Source organism: Chinchilla lanigera, unplaced genomic scaffold (genome assembly GCF_000276665.1).
Source record: "Chinchilla lanigera isolate Chin_1 unplaced genomic scaffold, ChiLan1.0 scaffold00039, whole genome shotgun sequence".
Classification (NCBI taxonomy): Eukaryota; Metazoa; Chordata; class Mammalia; order Rodentia; family Chinchillidae; genus Chinchilla; species Chinchilla lanigera.
In genome coordinates this window covers 15,316,820-15,337,746 of record NW_004955440.1, presented here as the reverse complement: position 1 = coordinate 15,337,746, position 20,927 = coordinate 15,316,820, and the positions used below count along the sequence as shown (strand labels likewise).

Here is a 20,927-nt window from a genome sequence, read left to right as displayed (position 1 = left end):
GGCGGGACGCCGGGGGGCGCCCTGACGGCTGACCGGCCCGTTTCCCTCCGCTCCCCAGGGCTGCCTCGCTAACGAAGACCGCGCCCGCTCTGTGCCCCGGACATGGCCGGTGTGAGTAGCTGTGGGGGAGCTGTGGGCGGCGGGACTGAGCCGGAGCGGTGGCCGTCGAGTGCAGCCTTGCGGGGCGCTGTGGGCGCGTTTCTTTCGGTGCGCGCGCCTTCCTGGGCTTCACGTCCGTGGGCAAGCCCGAAGCCGCTTGTCAGTTAACAGATCGTTCCAGTGTTGAGAATATTTTTAGCCCCTTTTGTTTTGGGGGGCTTTTTGTCCTTGTTTTCTGTTCTTCGCCCTTTTTGAAACTCTGGCCGACTGGACTGAAGGGTTTTGTTTTTTGTTTTTTTGTTTTTAGCAGTTCCAGTATAGGAAATGACTAAAATTCTACAAAACAAGACCAAAAGATATTTTTCACGCACACCAGTGTGATTGTAAGTGCGCGGTTATAATTACAAACGTCCGAAGCTGGGAGTGTATTTCAGTGGTAGCTCTTGCCTAGCGTGGGCAGGAAGAAGAAAGTAGAGCATCTTAGAGAGTTTATATCTTAAGTGACGTGAGAGATGTGTGAAAGAGCTGCAGTAAAAATAGAACATAATAGTTGTTTTTAAAGCCTTGGAAAGGTAAAGTTCAGAGCTGTTGCAGGCCACATTCTGAGCTTTGTGCAGAGGAAAAAGTGGGGACTTGGGATTATTTGCTGGGAACAGCACTTCACTGGAGTTGTGAAAGATGAGCAGAATTAGATCATTGGGGAAGGGGAGACCGGAAGTACGGGACAGTATACCGAGGGGCGTCTCCTCCCACCCATTTTAAAGAAGTCATCTTTGCCTGCCTGAATGTTCGCTTTGTGCAAGAGATTCCTGGAAGATAAGGTTCCCTGAGAAGGTGCAGCCTTGGTCAGCCAGACTCTAACTGTTGGGAGCCGCTGGAGCTGGTTACTGGTCAAGCAGTCAGGCTACCTCAGTACTGAAAAAGGCATCCTGCGGGACAACCACAGTCGTTAGTTGCTAGGCAACATTACCCCCCCATGATACTAACTTTGCCAGTGTATAAAATAAACGCCCCTACTGTTGAAGTCAGTCCTCCTTCTCATCAGGCTAGAGGTAACTCCACCTGACCCCAGCTCTTGTCGCTTGTCTTTATTTTTCTCATACCCAGCGCCGTTTCCCTCCGGGGTACAACGAGAGACCAGCGAGGTACTCTGCAAGTAATTTAGACTTTATTTAAATTGTGATTTAATCAGAGCCACGTGTTAGGAAGAGTGAAGGGGCAAACATCAGTGAAGATGAAGCCCCCGTCCTTGGTACAAGTCTGGCGACCGTAAAGCACGTGCGGGTGCTCTTAGCACGTTAAAAAGCTTAGGCAAGAGAATGGCAAGTTCGAACTCAGCCTGGGCAGTTCAGCCACTTGACAAAATCCTGTCTCAAAATTAAGTAAAAATAAAGGACTGGGAATGTACCTGGGGGTAGAACACTTGGCTGGCATCCGGGAGACCCCGTGTTCAGCTCCCAGCAGTGCAAAAAAAAGAAAAAGAGACTACCAGTCTAAAACAAGCTTTAAATGGAGTTTTTGCATAGTGCTAACAGACACAGAAAGAAAACATTGTAAAGGAAGCATTTGGTTTTCACAAAAGACATTAATTGAAATTAAATATTTGACTTGACTTTATTTTGGTTTAAATAAATAAGTTAATTCAGTAGGGTAAATATTTCGGAAGATGCTTTTATAAATTCTTTGCTGGAGTCAGCTGGGATGATGGCACACATCTTTAGTCCTAGCACTCAGAAGGCTGAGGCAGGAGGATTGCCCTGAGTTCGAGACCAGCCTGGGCTACGTAATGAATTGAAGGCTAACCTAAACTACACAGTGAGACCTTGTCTCAAAAAAACAAATAATTTTTTTGCTGGAGTGAAATAAAAATTTAGACAGTATGGCAGCAGTAAGTTCACATGTCCAGATGATATTAGCAACATCTCTGTAGCTAAGGGAAGGCTGCTTGCTCCTTTTATATACAAAAGGTATTTTTCAGTTTGTAATTTCCATTATACCAACAGCAGTTTGAGTTTTTAAAAAATTTTTAATGTAAAAGACCAGATAATAAATATTCTAAGCTTTGTGGGCCATAAATTCTCAATTACGGCTGCATAACTCTGCCCTTATGGTGTGAAAACAGTCATTTACAACAAATAAATGAAAGGATGTGGCTATTTTATAATAAAATTGTATTTAACCAAAACAATGTGTCCTACTAGTACGTAGCTTACCATCCCTTAAGTTATTCTGACCCCATTATTTTGCCAAAAGTTTATGTATGGGAGATACTTACATTTTACATATTTCCACATTACTTGTAACTTACCTACAAGTCTAGAAAATGAATGTAAGATCAGAAAATAAATGAGGAAGGTACTTTATATGCTAACATGAAGGAAAGTGGACATTCTCATCAAACTTAAAAGGAAGAAATTACACAGGAGATAGTACAATAAAAGATGAAAGGATTTGAAAATAAGTAAAATTTTGGTCCAAGAAGAGGTTTTAGACATTCTGTATCTCAAGGCTAGCAGAATGTTATTAGTGGTCCTACCTTTTTAGTTTTGTGTTTAGAAAAATTTTTCTAGACTTCATTCTCACACACACACTTGAATTTTGGCTTTTATTGAAAGAGATGCACACTTTCACCCAACATAATTTAATACTTGTTTGGATTTTTACTGTTTTTTCTGGTACTGGGATTGAACCCAGAGCCTCAATACTGAACTATATCCTTAGCCCTTTTTTATTTATTTTTATTTTTTATTTTGAGATGGTCTCACTAAATCACCAAATTGTCCAGAGGGGGTGAAAATGTGGCAGTCATTGTGCTTCACCTGCAATTACAGGTGTGCTCGACTGACTTTTTTTAATATTTGTGTTGTCAACATAAAATGAAAGTTGTATAGAAGCGAGGCTTCCCAAAGAGAAAAGGTTCATTCAGGAGTGAGTGATCGCAGTCCGTAACACACTGTGGCGTATGCTATGGGAGAGCTGTAGATGTACCCAGGGAGGCGAAGGAAGGCGAGACTTTTAAAGGTAAAATGAAGATGGTTACACAGTTATTCTGAAAATTATTGTTGGCACAAAGGTCACTTTGTGTAAAAATAACAGTCGAAGGTTGAATAGGCTTTTGGTGGGCAGGCATCTTCATAGAAGTATTTCTGTGTGTGTGCAAGATTGGTCTTTGTGCAAGGTTGTGCTTTAACAGAATCTTTTGTGATAATTCCTTTTATGAAGCAAATGCTGACCTCTCCCCCCCATCCCCGTTGTGGCCTCTTGACTTTGTTTCATTAGGATTTGGCTTAAGTAATTCCATTTTGATTGGTAGTTTTCATGGTATTTATTTTAAAATTATAAATACGTATTATGTGTGTGACATAGGTAATTATGTGTGTTATAATGTTTACATCCAGAATGAATAATTTTAATTCTGTTTTTTTTTCATTCTTAGGTGCTCTGTAACAGGGCCAGACTGGTTTCTTATCTCCCAGGCTTTTACTCTTTAGTTAAAAGAGTTGTCAATCCAAAGGCCTTCTCAACGGCGGGATCTTCAGGTTCTGATGAATCTCATGTGGCCGCTGCGTCCCCAGATATATGTAAGTGAAAGATACTGCATGTAATACACCTAACCTGACACGTGATTATACCTGCACAGCGCTCGGTATCACTGTAATAAACAAAAAAGCTCGGTAGAGCTTTGTTTACTTAATGTGACCACATAACTCACTATGAACTGTGGCTCACTGCCCAGCTTCGAGAGAGATTACAGCCTGTTGGTAAACAGGAAAAAGATCAAAATTCAAAGTTTGGTGCATATGGCTTTCACACCATAAAGTCAAGAAGTCACGAATCAGGGACTGCCTGTACTGTTTTCCAAAGCTTACTTTGTGAACTTTAGTTTTCTTTCTGTCTTCAAACAAACCAGTCTTTCCTGAAACAGGTCTTCTTTTGATCCTGTTAAAACATTACTTGCCATTTTTGATTAATTTCTTAAATGTAGCTGACACGTTTTATGTATAGTATGTATTCAGTGATTTACCTACTAGCTAAAAAATGTGCGATTTGTTTGGCACATGCCTATCATGCTAATGACTTTTAAATATTGATGTCACTTTAGTTCTCAAATTATCCTCAAGCTATGAGTCACTGGTGGTTTTGTTTTTTTTAAGAGGGTTCTATGCTTAGGTAAGTTTGAAAAATACTACATATTTGTCATATTTCTCTATTGAAAAATTTTTATTAGTATATTTTTGTAGTATATTTACATTCTTTGTGGGGAGTTGATACACGTACATAGAACTTACTGATTACTTCTATCATTCCCTTTCCTTCTCTTCCTCCCCACCATCTCTTGGTCCTCTTCCTGTTGCAAAAGATTTCTGTCCCTTTTTCCTCTTATTTCCTGTTATGTCTTTTATTTTGCTCTTTATTTATATTTTGGGTTTCTCTATAGGAGAAATCACATAACTTTGTGTTTGATTTTAGTTAACACTATGGTGTCAGGGTAAATCCATTTTCCTACAGATGAAAATGGCACATTTTCTTTTCCATTCATCTGTTGATGGACATATTATAAGTTGTGCTGTTAAAAGCATGAGTATGCATGTATCACTGTAATATGTCTTTAACTCTTTCAGGGAGATAGCTAGAAGGGGAATAGCTGGGTCAAATGGAATTATTATTTTTAGTTTTTTGTGGACTATCCATACTGATTTCCATAATGGTTTACTGGTTTATATTCCCATCGACAATGTAGAAGAGATCCATTACACCACTGCCTTGCCAGCATTTGTTATTACTTGATTTTTTTAATGATTGCCATTCTTTTTGGAGTAAGATGGAATTTTTGTGTTTTAATTTGCCTTTCACTAATAGCCAGACATGAAGAACACTTCCTTTCATGTATTTATTGGCCATTTGTATTTCTTCTATAAACTATCCATTTAAGTTTTCCATTATTTGATTGGGTCTTTGGACGGGAGGGGTCTAATTTTCTTTTTAATTCGTTATATTTTCTAGATTTGAGTCCTGTCTATGGAGTAGCTGCCAGATTTTTTTTTTTCCATTTTGTAGTCAGTCTTTTCACTCTTGGTTCTATTGGTGCAGAAGCTTTTTAATTTGATATGATCCCATTTCTTGATTTGTGGTACTGTTTCCTGTGCAGCTAGGGTCTGTCGAGATGTCCTTGCCTATGCCTGACTTCAGCATTTAATCTGTTTTTATCTTCCACAGGTGGTTTCAGTTTTAACATTTAGTTCTTTGATCCCATTTTTGTCTTAGTTTAGTACATGGTGGGACGTAAGAGTTGGATTCAATCTTGTGCATGTGGTTAGCCACTTTTCCTAGTAACATTTATTAAAAAGTCTGTTCCTGCAGTGTATGTTTTTGGTCTCTTTGTCAAAGAGAGATAGTTGAATGTGCTCCCAGCTGTTGCTGCATCCTCTGTTCTGTTCCATGGAACCATATGTCTTTGTGCCAATATCATGCTGTTTTTAATCACTGTAACTTTGTAATACAACTTCAAGTCCAGGATTATAATGCCTCCTGCTTCACTCCTGCTATTCAGGATTGCATTTGTGATTCTAGGCCTTTCCTGGTTTCATCTGAAATTTTGGATTTTTTTTCTAGTTCTAAGAAGAATGCTGTTGGTATTATGACTGGGATTGCATTAGATCTGTATATCAATTTTGAAAGAATAGCCGTTTTGACTGTGTTGTTTCTAGCTCTCCAGGAACAGGATATAGTTCCACTTTTTGATGTCCTCTTTGACTTCCTTATTCAGAGTACTATAGTTTTCATGGTAGAGGTCATTCACTTCCTTGGTTAGGTTAATTCCTAAGTATTTGATTTTTCTTGGTGCTATTTTTCTTTCACTATGGATTTGCTATTGGTGTACAAGAATGATAAGTGATTTTTGTGTGCTGATTTTTGTTTCTTGCTACACTGCTAAATTTGATTGCTTCTTGGGAGTCTTTTGGTGGAATTTTTTGCATCTTCTATGTACAGGATTGTGTCATCTGCAAATAATAATTTGTATTCTTCCTTTCTTATACATATTCCTTTCTATTTCTTGCTTGATTGCTCTTGCAAATGTTTCCAGGGCTATGTTGAATAAGAATAGCAATTGTGGACAACAGTCCTTGTCTTGGTCCTGATTTTGTTTTTTTGTTTTTTTTTTTTTGGTTTTTCTCCGGCACCGGGAACCGAACTCACGACCTTGCGCTTGCCAGGCAGGCGCTTTTGCCGCTGAGCTAAATCCCCAGCCCCTTGGTCCTGATTTTGGAGGGAAAGCTTTTGGTTTTTCTCTGTTTAATATGATGTTGGGAATAGCTTTGTCATAAATGGCTTTTATGAAATTGAAATATAAGGTTCTTTCCTTATATACCTATTTTCTTCAGTGTTTTGATTGCAAAAAGTTGTTGGATTTTGTCAAAGGCTTTTTCTGCGTCTATTGAGATGATCATGTAATTTTTGTTCTTGGTTCTGTGTTTATGATATATTACATTTATTGATTTGTGTATGTTGAACCATCCTTGCATGCCTGGAAAGAAGCCTACTTGGTCATGATATATGACCTCTTTGATGATTCACTGCATCCTCTTTGCCAGTATCTCATTAAGGACTTTTCCATTTGTGTTCATCGGAGAAATTGGCCTGTAGTTTTCTTTTTTGGTTGGATCTATGTCTGGTTTTAGATAATGCTACCTTCCAGGAATGACTATTCTTTTACTGAAACCCCTACAGAGGGTATCATTCTAACCCACCCAGCAGTATGGCACACAGATGCAGAAGAAAGAATATCCTGCAGTTGAGAAATTCTGGGATGGCACATTGTTCTTGCTGGAACAAAAGACCTGTCTGCAGAAGCTCATGACTCTTACTGGTATCAGTCAGGGAGATGGGTTGGGGTCCAGGCAGAATGCATGGGAAAAAGAAACTTTGTAACCAGACCAGGCGCAGAGGCCTCCAATCAGCAATGCACAGATAATTTTGATGTCTGCAAGGCTGGCACCTTTACTACCAGTGTTGTGAACATACTGCCAGATAGAATCCAGTTTACGTCTCTTAAATACTGACTATATATGTATGATAAATGAAAGATTTTATTATTTAGATATGTAAGGGTCTAGTATCCTGATATATAAATAACTTTTATAGATCAGTAGGAAAAAGACAACCCAATTGAAAACCAAATAGCAGCATATGCACAGGCCTTTTCACAAAAGACAAATCCTAAATGACTAATACATGATAATATGCTTAAATCCACTATTAATGTGGAACATTTATTTTCTTGAAAGAAAATGTGAGACTGGTAGACCTCAGTGATCTTCTAAACTCATCTTGTTCAGAAACAGCTAAAGGGTTTATCTTATGAATTGACTCCAGTCCATCTTTAGTGGCTGCCTGGAACCCTATTACTCCATATCATTTGGGAACTCGTTAGAAATGTAAAATCCTGAGCCTCACTCAAGGCTTATTAAATCAAAATCTACAAAGATCCTCGATGATTCTTAAGTACTCTAAAGTTGAGAAGCATTGGAGTAGAATGTGTTAAGAATTTTGAGACAGTTCAGTAGGAGAGAGTTGCGTGGTTGCTGGGTCTTGTATGTTATTAGGTGTGGCAAAGAAGTATAATTGCATTCATGATCAAGCACCGAGTCAGCCATACTGACACAGCCACTTTCAGACATCAGTTCTGGCAGGGTATTAAAAACAATTATTTTATTTGCTGAGTAATGTGCACAGCAGTTGTTCCTTTTGTCTGAATCAAACTTGTACTGTTGACTGTTCATTACTTTAATTTCCAACTTTATTCGTTCTGTATCTTTATTAATTTTTTATAAGTTAGGGTATTTTTAAAGTTGTATGCAAATAATGTGGTCTGTTCTATTGCACATACTTATAACCTGTATTAATTGATGCAACTTGTAAATACAGGATTATGTGACATATGGTCAACATCCCACCCCCATTCATTACAGCTCTGTGCCCCTAGAGAGCAGCAGATGAATTGCTCCTCCCAAAGGGTAACTACCGTTAAGTTTAGCATCTTTTAAATCTTTTTCTCTTAATTTAATAATAGGAATATAAAGATGTAAATGTTACTGTGCTGTTCTTGATACAGCTTTCTGTTTTAATGCTGTATAGCCTGGACTTCACTCAGAATTGTAAGAACGCCATTCTTTCAGCCTACCTGTGTCCTTGACATTTAAGGAGAAAATGATTGCTTTTTGTTGTTCGTTTTTGTTTGTTTTTTTTCTGGTACGGGGAATTGAACTCATGACCTTGCGCTTGCCAGGTAGGTACTGTGCTGCTGAGCTAAATCCCCAGCCTCTGCTTTTTGTTGTTGTTCCTCTTTAGGCTCTCGAACCATATGGCCTGATGAAACTATGGGACCTTTTGGACCTCAAGATCAGCGTTTCCAGCTTCCTGGGAATATAGGCTTCGATTGTCACCTCAATGGGACTGCCGTACAAAAGAAAAACCAGGGTCATAAAATTTTGCCTGATGTTCTAGCAGAACCTTTATCAACTGAAAGACATGAGTTTGTGATGGCACAATATGTAAATGAATTTCAGGTAAGTTGTTATTTGCCATTGTGTTTTTCTAATTATTAATGCTGTATTTTTATTACTATGAGTATATTACTTTTATTGAAAAAGAAAAAAATTAATCCCAGTGTGTACAAAACCATGTAAGTAGCTTAAAAGGACTTGATGTTGTCCAACTTACATCATGTTTGCTGTATAATTTTAACTTTAGATTTACTCATTTAGGTAAATCAATAATTTTTCAAAAAGACATTTTTAATAACTGTTACAAATATTCATAGCTTAACCTTCTGTATTGCTGGAAATTTAGGTTTCCTTGTTTTTCACTTTTGGAAATGACAATTATAATGTAGATTTAATTCCAGCTAGCTCTGTATTCTTCCAGCTACTTAAAACCTTAAAAATTTTTGAAATCTCATTCATACATTATATACTAAACAAAAAGCACTATAAATGTTGGAGTGTTCCTTTACTTGTCTTTCAGCAGTTTCTTAGGAGTCTGGGGGTAATTTTTGAGTTTTGTTTAAAGATTTTAAACTGGCATTATATCATTCCTTACTCAGGAAAAGCTATGTGCAATTCAGAGGTTCTAGTCAAATACCTAATGTTTATTATTTTCACTTTTCTACATCATTTCAGATAGTTTTCAATCAAAGACATATTAGGGGTAGCAATTCCCTATAGAAATTGAGTTACATCAGGTGACCTGACATTGGGACACAGTTGACTTCCCCTGTCCTCACTCTTCGTGGCTCTTTGATTCTTGTCTGCCTATCAATTAAATGATGCTCCCCTTTCTGTCCTTTATCTCATTTAAATTACTCTTACCAGGTGTGATAGCACATGCCTGTAGTCCCAGCACACTCAGTAGGCTGAGGCAGGAGGATTGATGCGAGTTTGAGGCCAGCCTAGACTCCATAGCAAGTCTGTCTCAAAAAACCAAATAAATAAGTAACTTTTTGAGCACTTAATTCTTTAGCTTCCTCCACAGGCTATATTTTTATACTTCATATTGATTATTTCTGTTTCTGACACTTTGGGCTCTATGCATCTATTTGCCTTTCAGGTATCTCTCTCAGATATCTTCGAAGTCCCCAGCTTTTGCATGGTAAAGAGGACGGCTGTATTAGTCACTTTCCCACTGACTCTCAACTTAAAGCAGAGATGTGTTTGGCTCTTGGTTCCAGTGGTTCAGTTCATGGCTGGCTGGCTTCACAGCAGAAAAGTATGGTGGGAGGGCCTGGTGAGAAAAGCTGCTTAGCCCACGGTGGCCAGGAAGCAGAGAGAAAGGAAGAACCGGGGACAAGAATACACCCTTCCATGTCACGGCCCCGCTCCATCCAGGTCCCATCCCTAAACACAAAATGTTTGTGGCACATTTTAGATCAGAACCATCACACTCCTTCCCTGGCCCTCAAAAGCTTTGCTATCTCATTAGTAAAGTGCATTTAGTCCATCTCTTAAAGAGTCACCAAAGTCTTAACAGTTGCAGCACTGTTAAAAAGTCCAAGTCCATTGTCTTCTCCGAGACTTATGGCAAACTCTTAGCTTTGACTTTGGTTTAGAAAAAAAGTTAAATACCCTCAACATACAGTGACTTAGTATAAACATTCCTATTCCAAATGAAGGAACGGGAGATAAAAAGGAATTTGAACAAAGCGAGATAAAAACCCATCAGGGGAAACATGAAATCTCATAGTCCATGGCCAGCACCTGTGGCAGGTTAGCATGAGACTGAGCCCCAAAGGGGTTAGGCAGCCCTGTCTCTCTGGCCGAACCAGCTTTAGCTCACGTGGCTTCTCAGACTGCCTCTGCTCACAGCCTGCAGTTTTGCTCAGCAGACATTCCATATTCTGACGTCTCCAACTTCCTGGGGTGTCTACTACCCCTAAGCTTTATTCTCACAGCTTCACACACTACCCTCTCGGGCACATTGCTTCCCTCGGTTTTTTCTGAAATCTGGGTAGAAGCCTCCATAACCCCACAACGCTTGAATTTAGCATTCCTGAAAAACCCACACTACAGTAAGTTCTATTAGATGACCTAACATTGATACATCCCAGGAGATGTCAGCTCAGGAGTAGCTGGGCACCATTGGGTGATGGCTTCAGGGGCTTCTTAGATGGCCCTGAATGAGCAGAGTGCCCTGGGACCCTCCTCTCAAAGCAGTGTTTCAAAACGTTTACCGTTCTACGCCTTTGGGCCTGTGAAGGAACATGTACTGCACCCTTGACATCCAGGAAACAGATGCGGGGGGACAAAAATGCACCCTTTCTGGCTCACGTCCTAAAGACTTGACCCTCCCAGCCTGGCCCCAACTCCCAACATAGGACTTTTGGGGGACATTTGAAATGTAAACCATAGCAGTGGCATTGGAGTGCAGAGAAAGTCAGTAGTGGGAAAGGACAGGGATGAGAACTGTAAATGCCACTTACGCTACATTAAGACAGGAAGTAGTCCTCTCTTCCCTCAGAACCTGTTCTTACTCCTGTGTGGCCAGTAGTATAAAGTATAACCACGTGTACCAAGGGAAAAATTACAGTGCCAAACTTGACTCCTTCGCATCACATCCTCGTAAGTGGTGTCAGGGTTATATTGCTGCTTTCTTTGTAGTTGTGTCTTGCAGCTCTTTGCAAGAGTTCAAGGCTTATTTTATCTGGATTGAGAGGCTTTATAGGATGATGGACTGTGGAAAGAGAATAAACTTAAGGTTCAAAAGTTGGCTCTTTGAAAATGTATGTTAGGGCCTGGGATATAGCTCAGTGGCATAAGCGCCCGCCTGGCAAGTGCAAGGTCCAGAGTTCAATTCCCGGTACCAAAAAAAAAGAAAATGAATGTGAAGCACTTAAATCCACTAAATGATCAATAGATGTCGGTTAACGAATCTGTTAGCGGCTCCTTGCTAACCATATATGCATCCTCCACAGTAGTCCTCATACTAGTTTTTCATGTTGGGTCTTGCTATTTACTGTGGCTGATAGACCAAAATCAGAATTTCTTCATATAGCATAAATGGCCTTTCACAGTTTTGATCTCTTACCTCTCCCATCTTATTTCTTATTCCTTCTTTCTCTCACTCCAACTACAGCATAGTTCCTTCTTAAAACTGCCATCCTCTTTCACTGTTGTGTACCTTTGTACTTCTGTCTCTCTGTTGATGTAGGTAGTTTTTCTTGTTTTATTAGATGATTTTTCCTTCTGAATTCCTGTGTATTCCACTATCTGTCAAACACATGAATTAATATATACCTGAAATACAACATTCCAGTGTTTTCCTGGTTCCTCCAAGTAAAGCACGTTCCTTCCTTATCTGTGTCACAGGGAGATTTTTCTGCTACACACTGAATGACATGTATTTATTGTGCTTGTTTTTCTTCTTAGGTCTGCTGTACCTCACAGTAAAGGCTGGATTTTTTTTTTTAATTTGAATAATGTCTGTTTGTTTCATAGTGCCTGGTATATTGATAGGCTCCAAATTTCAGTTGAATAAAGACCTCAGAGCCCTTCTTACAGGAGAGTCTATATTATCACGTTATTTTTTCAGTTAGTGATCAAATCCCACTTTTACAGGTTATGCACAGAAAGATAGATATTGTTACGAAACATCAGAAGAAGTGACGTTGTACGGCGTAATTTATGCCATTTTAGTTTCTCAGCCAGTTTCAGTTTATATCCAGTCCTAGAATATCAGTGTATTCATATTCTATAGTATTCAGAATTTCAAAGTTCCATGTTACATATTCATCTTAGACAGAGGTTTTTTGAGTATATAAGCAAGCATTACCTCACCTTCCAGTTAGGATTATTTTTAAAAACTTCTTTTTAAAGATGTATTATTTTATTTGAAGTCTAGCCTTTGTTTACTTAAATCCTTATTTCCCGTAGGGTAATAATACTCCTGTAGAACAAGAAATTAATAGCGCAGAAACTTATTTTGAAAGTGCCAGAGTTGAGTGTGTAATCCAGACATGTCCCGAATTGCTTCGAAGAGGTATGTCATACTTTATACTTTGAAATACTAACGAGTATGAGATAATAGTGTTAGCTTTTGATGTGTTGAAGGAATAATGTACTCTTTAGGAATTTTAATGATCTGTACCTTAGTGTTTAGTATGTCTGGAAAAAGAATGCACATGTCCAAGATGCAGGCTTCCAGGTATCCCTTAATATCTCACGTCATGCTGCAATTATATAGTAGAATGTTAGTAACTTTTAACGTTGGTAATAACGTTTGTATTAATAATTAGTAGACTGTTAATAACTTTTTACTTAAAGCTTGTCATTTCTACTCCTGGTTGATGACTTTAGTTATAATTTCAAGAGCTAATCTAAAATACAGACATTTTGAAACTAGTTTGACAGCAATGACATGTAACCCTATTTATCACTGAGGATTGTTGGCAGTGACTTTGCAGCTCATCCCACAAAAGCAGAAGTGAGCTAAGTTTGTTTCTTTCTTAAAAATAGTATGACTCTATAAGAATAACTTAGTACCATCATTTTCTAAAATCATCAAAATGATGATCTTAATCATCATTTTCTAAAGGTGTATTTTTATGAACTATATCTTTTTTAAAAAGCAAATTATTATCGTCTTGAAATGTGTGCTCCTGTTTGCAGACTTTGAATCCCTGTTTCCAGAAGTGGCTAACAGCAAACTAATGGTTCTGACTGTGACTCAGAAAACTAAGAATGATATGACCGTGTGGAGTGAAGAGGTGGAAGCTGAAAGAGAAATGCTCCTGGAGAAGGTAATTCTCTCGGGGGCCAGCGATTTCGTTTCATGGTCTCATTTGCATACCGCTGAACCACTGTTTTAAAATGAGTGGTTTTCTAGCCTTTCATCATTCTGTGAAGTATTTCATTGCTAAAGAACTTCGCTCTTTTTGAGAATAAAAATGCCAGATTGTTTTTTACTGTTTTTAGTATCCTTTAGAAACTCAGCACTTTCCTGAATTTTTCTGAAATTCATTTTAGAAATTTAGGAAAGACAATAAAAAAAGAACAAAAACGTGGAATGAACGGTCTCCTTTTCTTTCTCCCTCCCTCCTCCCTTCTCCTCTTTCCTCTCTGCTTTAACGTCTGTTAGATAGTGAGAATTGCCACACCATTTCTAAGGAGTAAACAGCAGTAATGAACAGCGTGATAATAGTGCAGTACTACGTACTCACGCTTCTGTCCTTTGCCTTTAACACAGTGATAGGTTTTAACACGCCCGTGTACAATTGTAAAAGTTTTCATAGTATTAGCACTATATGAAAATGATGTTTTTTAAATTATTTTAAAATTTCCTTGGTGGTTTAGAAGTTGAGAATCAAACTTTTGCTATTACTGGGGACAATGCAGTTAAACTTTTTTATATATATTACTGTGCATACTAATATCTATATATTCCTAAATAGAAAATTGCTGAATTAAGACCTATTTACATTTTATTTGTTCATACTGCCAGTCTAGCCACCAAAAAGACTGTCCTACTTTATATGTTGTCACCCTAGCTTATGCTGGCCTTTAACATTGGTTTTATCAATTGTGGAAGAAATAAGTGGTAATTTAAAGTCTAATAACTTAAAACTTTGTCTACAAGCTGTACTTGTGTGACAAATTTCTTAGGACTAACTCTTGTTGTGCCTTAGCTAACTTAAGTGGAAAAATCCCCTTTACTGATTTCCATGCACATTAATGTTAGCAATTTTCTTTAATGTTAAATGTATGGTTCAATTGATTTGTAATAGTATATTGTAATTTGTATATTCAGTAATATTTTATGATAACTCCATATGTAAATGTCACACAGCTTTCTGGTAAATTTTTACATAATATTTAACAATCATGAGGATATTAGTTATAACTAGCAAGTTATAGAGAGGCATAAGACATCTCTCTCATTTTAAGATCTGAATATAGAATTGGTCTTTAAGTAGGCAATAATTAGTAATAAATATTTGTATTTATATATTAAGGAAGTGCTTACTACATCTGTTATCACTGTTACTGGGCCATTAGAAATCTATCACATATACATTGTATTAGACGTACTAATTTTTGATCAGTTAAAAATTACAATTTCCCGGTGACACTGATAAAGGTCTGTGTCAGTTTTCTGTAATGAGTGCTTTAAAATGACAACATGCTTCCTCTTGAAACTTGAAGTTTCAGAATACTAAAACGATCTCATTTTCTGTTAAAAAAAAGATACTTCAGTTGAAGTATGTTAATGATTATTTTAGAACCATGCCCAATTTAAGCTGCAAGTAGGTATATTAACAGTTTAAAAACAATATTATATTTTTTCCCCAGATGTCAGTGTTTGCTGCTCATGAGCAGATATCTTAAGAGAAAAACTTAAGCTGGTTCTTATAATAATCTGGACTACTTTCAGTGAGCCTTTGTAAATACTTTATTAGATTGCAGTGTTTCATTCTCTCTTGTAGTTTTTAGATATGGCATATCCATTTAATTGAAATATAAGGACTGTTCTCATATTTAAGATGATGGAGGTTAATGCAAGGCAGCAGTGAATATAAATACAAAATGTGAACGATAACCTAGAGAATACAGACTGTTTTAATGTGTATGTTACTTCACAAGTAAGTTTTGGGAGAAAAGTTAGCTTCAGAGGTGTACTTCTGTAGCAGGGATCAACAGGCGTTTTATGGGAAAGATGTCTAAAGACGAAATTATAACCAGTTTAGTTTTGTAAAAAAGAAAAATTCTGTCAAATTTGAGTTTATTTGAGCAAAGATTTAGGAATGGGGCAGCCCTCAGAATTAGTTCAGAGAGCTGCACCCTCCAGGGTGAGCAGGAAGTACTTAGAGACAGAAAGTACACCAAGTTCCAGATACAGCTGTGAGCTTGCCTTATTGACCGTGGGATGATCGATCAGTTGGCAGGTAGTAATTGGCTGATAATCAGCTCCTTGTCATATTATATATTCCTGGATTAGGCTTTCAATTTTATTTATATACTAATTTTGGTTGTAGTATGTTGAGATTTAATATCCAGTCAGCCTCAGGCCACATTAATTCAACACTTTAAAGATCTAATTGGTTTTCTACAAGCAGAGCAGAGGAGGTTGGGTTTATAGACATAAAGGGGCTGAAGAAAATAGCAGCAGGGAACAAAAAGTAGATCGCTTCTTTCCAAGTTACTTTGCTTAGAGAGTTAAAAAGCACTTTATGCTGGCTCAGGTAAATTAGGCCCTTCCTGATTGGAGGGAATCTGGCTTTTTTTAAAAAAACTACCTTATTTCTGAGTTAGTTGATTATTATGTGCCACACATAGCATGAATGACTCCATCCGGGTTTGTTCTGGTCTGCTGGTGCCTAGTACCAAGACACTGGCCTCCTACAAAGTTTGTTTCATTAAGGGTTGGGTGGTAAATGTAGTAAATGGTGTAGTCTTCCTTTACCCATAGGGCATAATTTTCAAGATCCTTAGTGGATACCTGCAACTGGATAATATGGAGCCCTATATACATGCTGTGTTTTTTCCTAGACATCCATACTTACGCTAGAGTTCAGTTTAGGTACAGTGAACAGTTCCCAGTAATAGCTAATAATAAAACATAACATACTGTATTGAACGTTAAGTGTATATGGTGGTCTCTGTCCAAATATCTTACTATACTTTCAGTTTTGACTTAAGGGGAGCTTCTCTTTAGTATATCCTAATTGCTGCCATCACATATTCTTGCATTTTGGGGCCATGATTAAGTAAAATGATGGTAACTTCTATATAGTCATGGTGATACCTGGGCATTTGATCTGGTAATCAAGGCAGCCAGTAAACGATGAACAAGTAGGTGGCGTACAGTATAGATCTGCGGGACAAAGGGGTGATTTACATCCCAGACAGGACGGCGTAGGATAATGCGACGTTTCATCACACTACTCAAAAGTAGTGTGCGATTTAAAACTTGATTGTTTCTAGAATTTTCCATTTAATATTTTTGGAGACCAGTTGACTGTAGGTAATTAAAACCACCCAAAAAAGAATGGGGAGACTGCTGTATTAAAGGCACTGTAGGCCATCAAATCGTTGCCACGTAGCTCTGTGTTACATTGTGAAAGCAGCTTTAAACAACAGTGTGTACTGTAGGTATGGCAGTGTTCCCACAGAACTGACAATACAAGCAGGCAGCAGGCTGGGTTGACCCCAGGGGTATAGCTCACCAGTTTCTGATTTAGCCTGTGTCCTGCAGCCCTTAGTCTTGGACTTCTGAGTACCAGCTGAAGACCAGAGATTCTTAGTGAAATCTTTTCCTTTCGGGTGGGCCAAAAGTCCATGTTCCTCAGCATTCTGATCCTTCTCAGCCTCACTTCTGGCAGTCTGTGCTGTGCCTCTCAGAAGCTTGCCTCACACAGCTCAGCTCTTCGCTAAGGAGCCAGGGTCAATGGCTCTGCAGCCGACTCCCTCTTGTACGGTACTCTGCCAATTCCGGGTGCTTCCGTAATCCAGAACTCTTGCTTTCTGCCCTCTTAGCTCAGTGACGCCGTCGCTTTGCTTGGGCTCCACTTTATCCATATTTTCAAAAGAAAAGGTCCCTACACAAAAAGCTGGAGCAAATATAGAAATTATTGCATTCATTTCACTTCATTCAAGGACTACAATCCTGTCATTAAGTTTCTAAAAATAGTTGCCTTGTACATTTTGATCAGTTTTAAGTTTTTAGCAGGATAGTGAGCTCAGTACTTACTACCTTGTTAGAAGTGGAATTCTCTGCCCTTGTTAAACATTCATGATTTTTTTGCTTTTTTTTTTTTTGAGACAGGGTCTCACTGTGCAGTTCAGGCTGGCCTTGAGCTCACTTTGTAGCCCAGGCTGGCCTCGAACTCGCAGCTTCCCGAGTGCTGGGCGTGCGCCACCACGCCCAGCCATGATTCGTTTTTTTTTTTAAAGCACTTTAATTTGCTACCACCTTTTCACTATTGATACCTCTGGTAAAGACAATACAAACATTATAGAAATTAGGCTGATAAGACCCCAGTTTTGATACATGCAGCGTGGTGTGAAGTTCTACACTGTAATACACACGGGGAAGCCCGGCATGGTCATGCACATACCTGTAATCCAGCACTGTGGGAGGCTGCAGTGGAGAATCACAAGTTCAGACTCAGCCCTGCCCAGCCTTGACATGACCTGACTCCAGATAAACAATTAAGAGCCTAGAGAATAAAGTGCAGAGGCCCTGGTTCCACCACCAGTTCCACCAGTAATAATGACAATGCGTGGGCTGTACAATGAAAGTGAGCATCGCACTCACCCTCCCGCTCCTCGCGTCCAGCTTGGACATTTTCTTGTTCCTTCTCAGAAGTGTGTCGTGACTAGATAAATGGACACATGTGTTTTGAAAGGTAAAAGCAGTTAGATGTTTTTATATAAACATCTGAACTTTCATCTGAAAGTTGTTTCACTAATCTAGTGAAAGCTTCTGATGTTTTTGTTTGATTTTCATTTTCTTACCTATTTCTAATCTCCATAATGATACAGAATAGTAACTATAGTAGATATAATTTTTACAAATTTGTGAATTAATCGTATAAAACATTTCATAAAGTAGAAAATAATACAGAAAAAACAGAGAACTTAGACTTTCTAAAAGAATCCAAACGATTAATCTTTTGAAATAGTGAAAATCTGATGCTTTTACAGTCTGTTTTATGATTTTTAATTTTATAGTAATCTGATTTCTGTATCTGAAGCAAACATTTGTTTAGAATTTATGAAATAAAACTGTAGTGGTGCTATATTGAGTGTGGTATTTGTACCTTTTTCTACACAGTTCGTTAATGGCGCTAAGGACATTTGCTACGCGCTTCGAGCGGAAGGCTACTGGGCTGACTTCATTGACCCGTCATCGGGTGTGGCAGTGAGTAGTGAGAGAGTTTTCAAAGCCACATAACTTAAAGTTGGGATGGTTTTTATTATAAAATTATTTATAATTATACCTTTGGTAAACATAGACCATTTACCGCAGAGTATTGTGCTATTACTTGCTTTGAAAACTCTGGAGAGACCACTTACCACTCATAATTTCTTCAGTACTTTAATTATTTTATGAAAATAAATTATTTTCACCCTTAGTAATAGGTAGGATTATGTTTACTGTTTATGTTTCTGAAAATATAAAATTAAAGTTTATTTACTGAAAATTAGAAATTAATGTGTTTCTTATCTAGTGAAACTGTTTTAAAAGTAAAGAGAATACTGTGTACATGGTAAAAAAATATTAAGTAACTGCTTAGAAATTAACACTTAATTACATTATACTTTGAAGAAAATGACTACCTTGTCCCGTTTTAAATTGTGACAAATTATATCTTTGAATTATAAGTAGGGATAAAATTTTTTCTAACATTAAGGTAGTAATATGCAGTGCTGCTTCTGAAAAGCAAAGATGTAACATAGAGTAGAAATGGAAAACTACTCCGGGCTTTTGTTTCTCTTGTAAGCTAAAGATGATTCCCTTGAACTTCATCCCATCTTTAAAGTTTGTGTAGTGTTACAAATTTGATTCTAGAGAACACGAAATTGTTAGACCGAACATACCACATTTCCAGAATGCGAAGCTATTGGAGATGCGGTGTTCGGACAGTTTTAGTAAAGAATGTAACCTTTTTATTTGTCATTTGACTTTTTAAATATGTAGACTATTAGAATAGACACATGTACAGTATCTTTCTAATGAACATATTACTTGATTTTTTATTTCCTCTAGTTTTTTGGGCCATATACAAACAACACTCTTTTTGAAACGGATGAACGCTACCGACATCTGGGATTCTCTGTGGATGATCTTGGCTGCTGTAAAGTAATCCGCCATAATCTCTGGGGTACCCATGTGTTTGTGGGAAGTATCTTCACCAATGCAACACCAGACAGCCATATTATGAAGAAATTAAGTGGAAACTAGCAGTATGTCATTTTATTTGCTCTGCTATTTGTATGTAAATGAATTGATCAATATAAACATTGTCAAAGACCTCACTTTTTAAAATATACTTATTTTGGGTATTTATTTCAACTATTTTGATTTACAAAGTTGATGAGATTTTAAAATCACAAATGTTAATTATTCATATTGTTATTGAATGCATGTTAAGCATACCACACTGGACAGAATGTGGTAGTTAACATGTAACCATATGTGATCTATTAATGTGAATTCTCCCCTTTATTGGAAAAACCTTAAATTTTTTTCCAAAAATAAATCATACATTTGGTTATGATGTGTGGTTTTTTCATTGCAGTTTTTAAAAAAATACAATTCTTAAAAGATTCTAGTGCTACATTATTTTTTGTAATAATGCAGTTAATTCTAAGTTCATTATAAACTTTGCTTTTTCTAATATTCTCTCTGTTGTCTATAATGTGTCCTGGTTTCAGTTTGAGTATCCCTTTTATGAGCAGCTAAAAAAAAAATAAAGATAATAAATATATCTTTATGTATAGAAGCATCTAAATCTCATTCTCTTTCGGGTGGCAGTTCTCATTCTTTTTGGGTGGGGCTGTTGAGTCCATAGAGAACTGAGCTACATCCCCAACCCATTTTATTTTTAAACAAGGTCTCACTAAATTACCTAGGCTGGCCTCAAATTGCAGTCCTGGCTCAGCCTCCTGAGTTGCTGGGATACAGGTTTGTGCCACCATATAGGGTATGAATCTCATTCTTACATGCATTAAAAAATTAATTCTTAACTCCTGAGTTGAGACAGATAAATTCCAGATAAAACTATTTGTCAGCTACCAAATCATTTGCGTAGTTACATTAGAAAAGTGACTGTTGGGGCTGGGGTTCTTACTCTTTTTGTGGTACGGGTATTAAGCCCAGGGTGGGCACTGCACGGAGCAACCTACAATGCCTACCTTGCCAGCGTAAGGCCCTGAGTTTGATCCCCAGTACAAAAAGAGAAAGTGACTGTTTCATGATAGCTTCCTTTTTTAGCGTTATAAACTTTAAAAGGATTATTATTTGTGAGGATTTTGCCAGGAAAAAAAAAAAGACAAATATCAGGAGAAAAAAACAATTTACACAAACTGTATCAGTTGAAATGAACTTTCTCCTTTAGTGAAATACCTATTTATTTAAAAAAGGTTACATGGAAATGATCAACTTTTTATCCAGAACTTTCCGTAATTAATGTGTAACTTCCCAAAAGTGTTGCTTATGATCTGAACAGTACAAGTTTCTTATGAAAAAGAAGTGTGAGGGGCTGGGGATTTAGCTCAGCGGCAAAGCGCCTGCCTGGCAAGCGCAAGGTCGTGAGTTCGGTTCCCGGTACCGGA

The 20,927-nt window shown here is 37.8% G+C and overlaps 1 protein-coding gene across 3 annotated transcripts in view; it reads left to right on the top strand.

Annotated features, from left to right (window-relative positions):
• Mmadhc (methylmalonic aciduria (cobalamin deficiency) cblD type, with homocystinuria) overlaps positions 1 to 19,870 on the top strand; it is a 20,263-nt gene extending 393 nt beyond the window's left edge. For all 3 annotated transcript variants that reach the window (XM_005390803.2, XM_005390804.2, XM_013517503.1), the window contains exons 2-8: positions 59 to 111; positions 3,536 to 3,680; positions 8,449 to 8,666; positions 12,525 to 12,630; positions 13,260 to 13,390; positions 18,424 to 18,510; positions 19,360 to 19,870. In XM_005390803.2, coding sequence (XP_005390860.1) covers positions 103 to 111; positions 3,536 to 3,680; positions 8,449 to 8,666; positions 12,525 to 12,630; positions 13,260 to 13,390; positions 18,424 to 18,510; positions 19,360 to 19,554 — 891 coding nt within the window. In that variant the 5' untranslated portion in view covers positions 59 to 102 and the 3' untranslated portion in view covers positions 19,555 to 19,870. The remainder of the gene's footprint in view (positions 1 to 58; positions 112 to 3,535; positions 3,681 to 8,448; positions 8,667 to 12,524; positions 12,631 to 13,259; positions 13,391 to 18,423; positions 18,511 to 19,359) is intronic.
• The last annotated feature ends 1,057 nt before the right edge of the window (positions 19,871 to 20,927 follow it).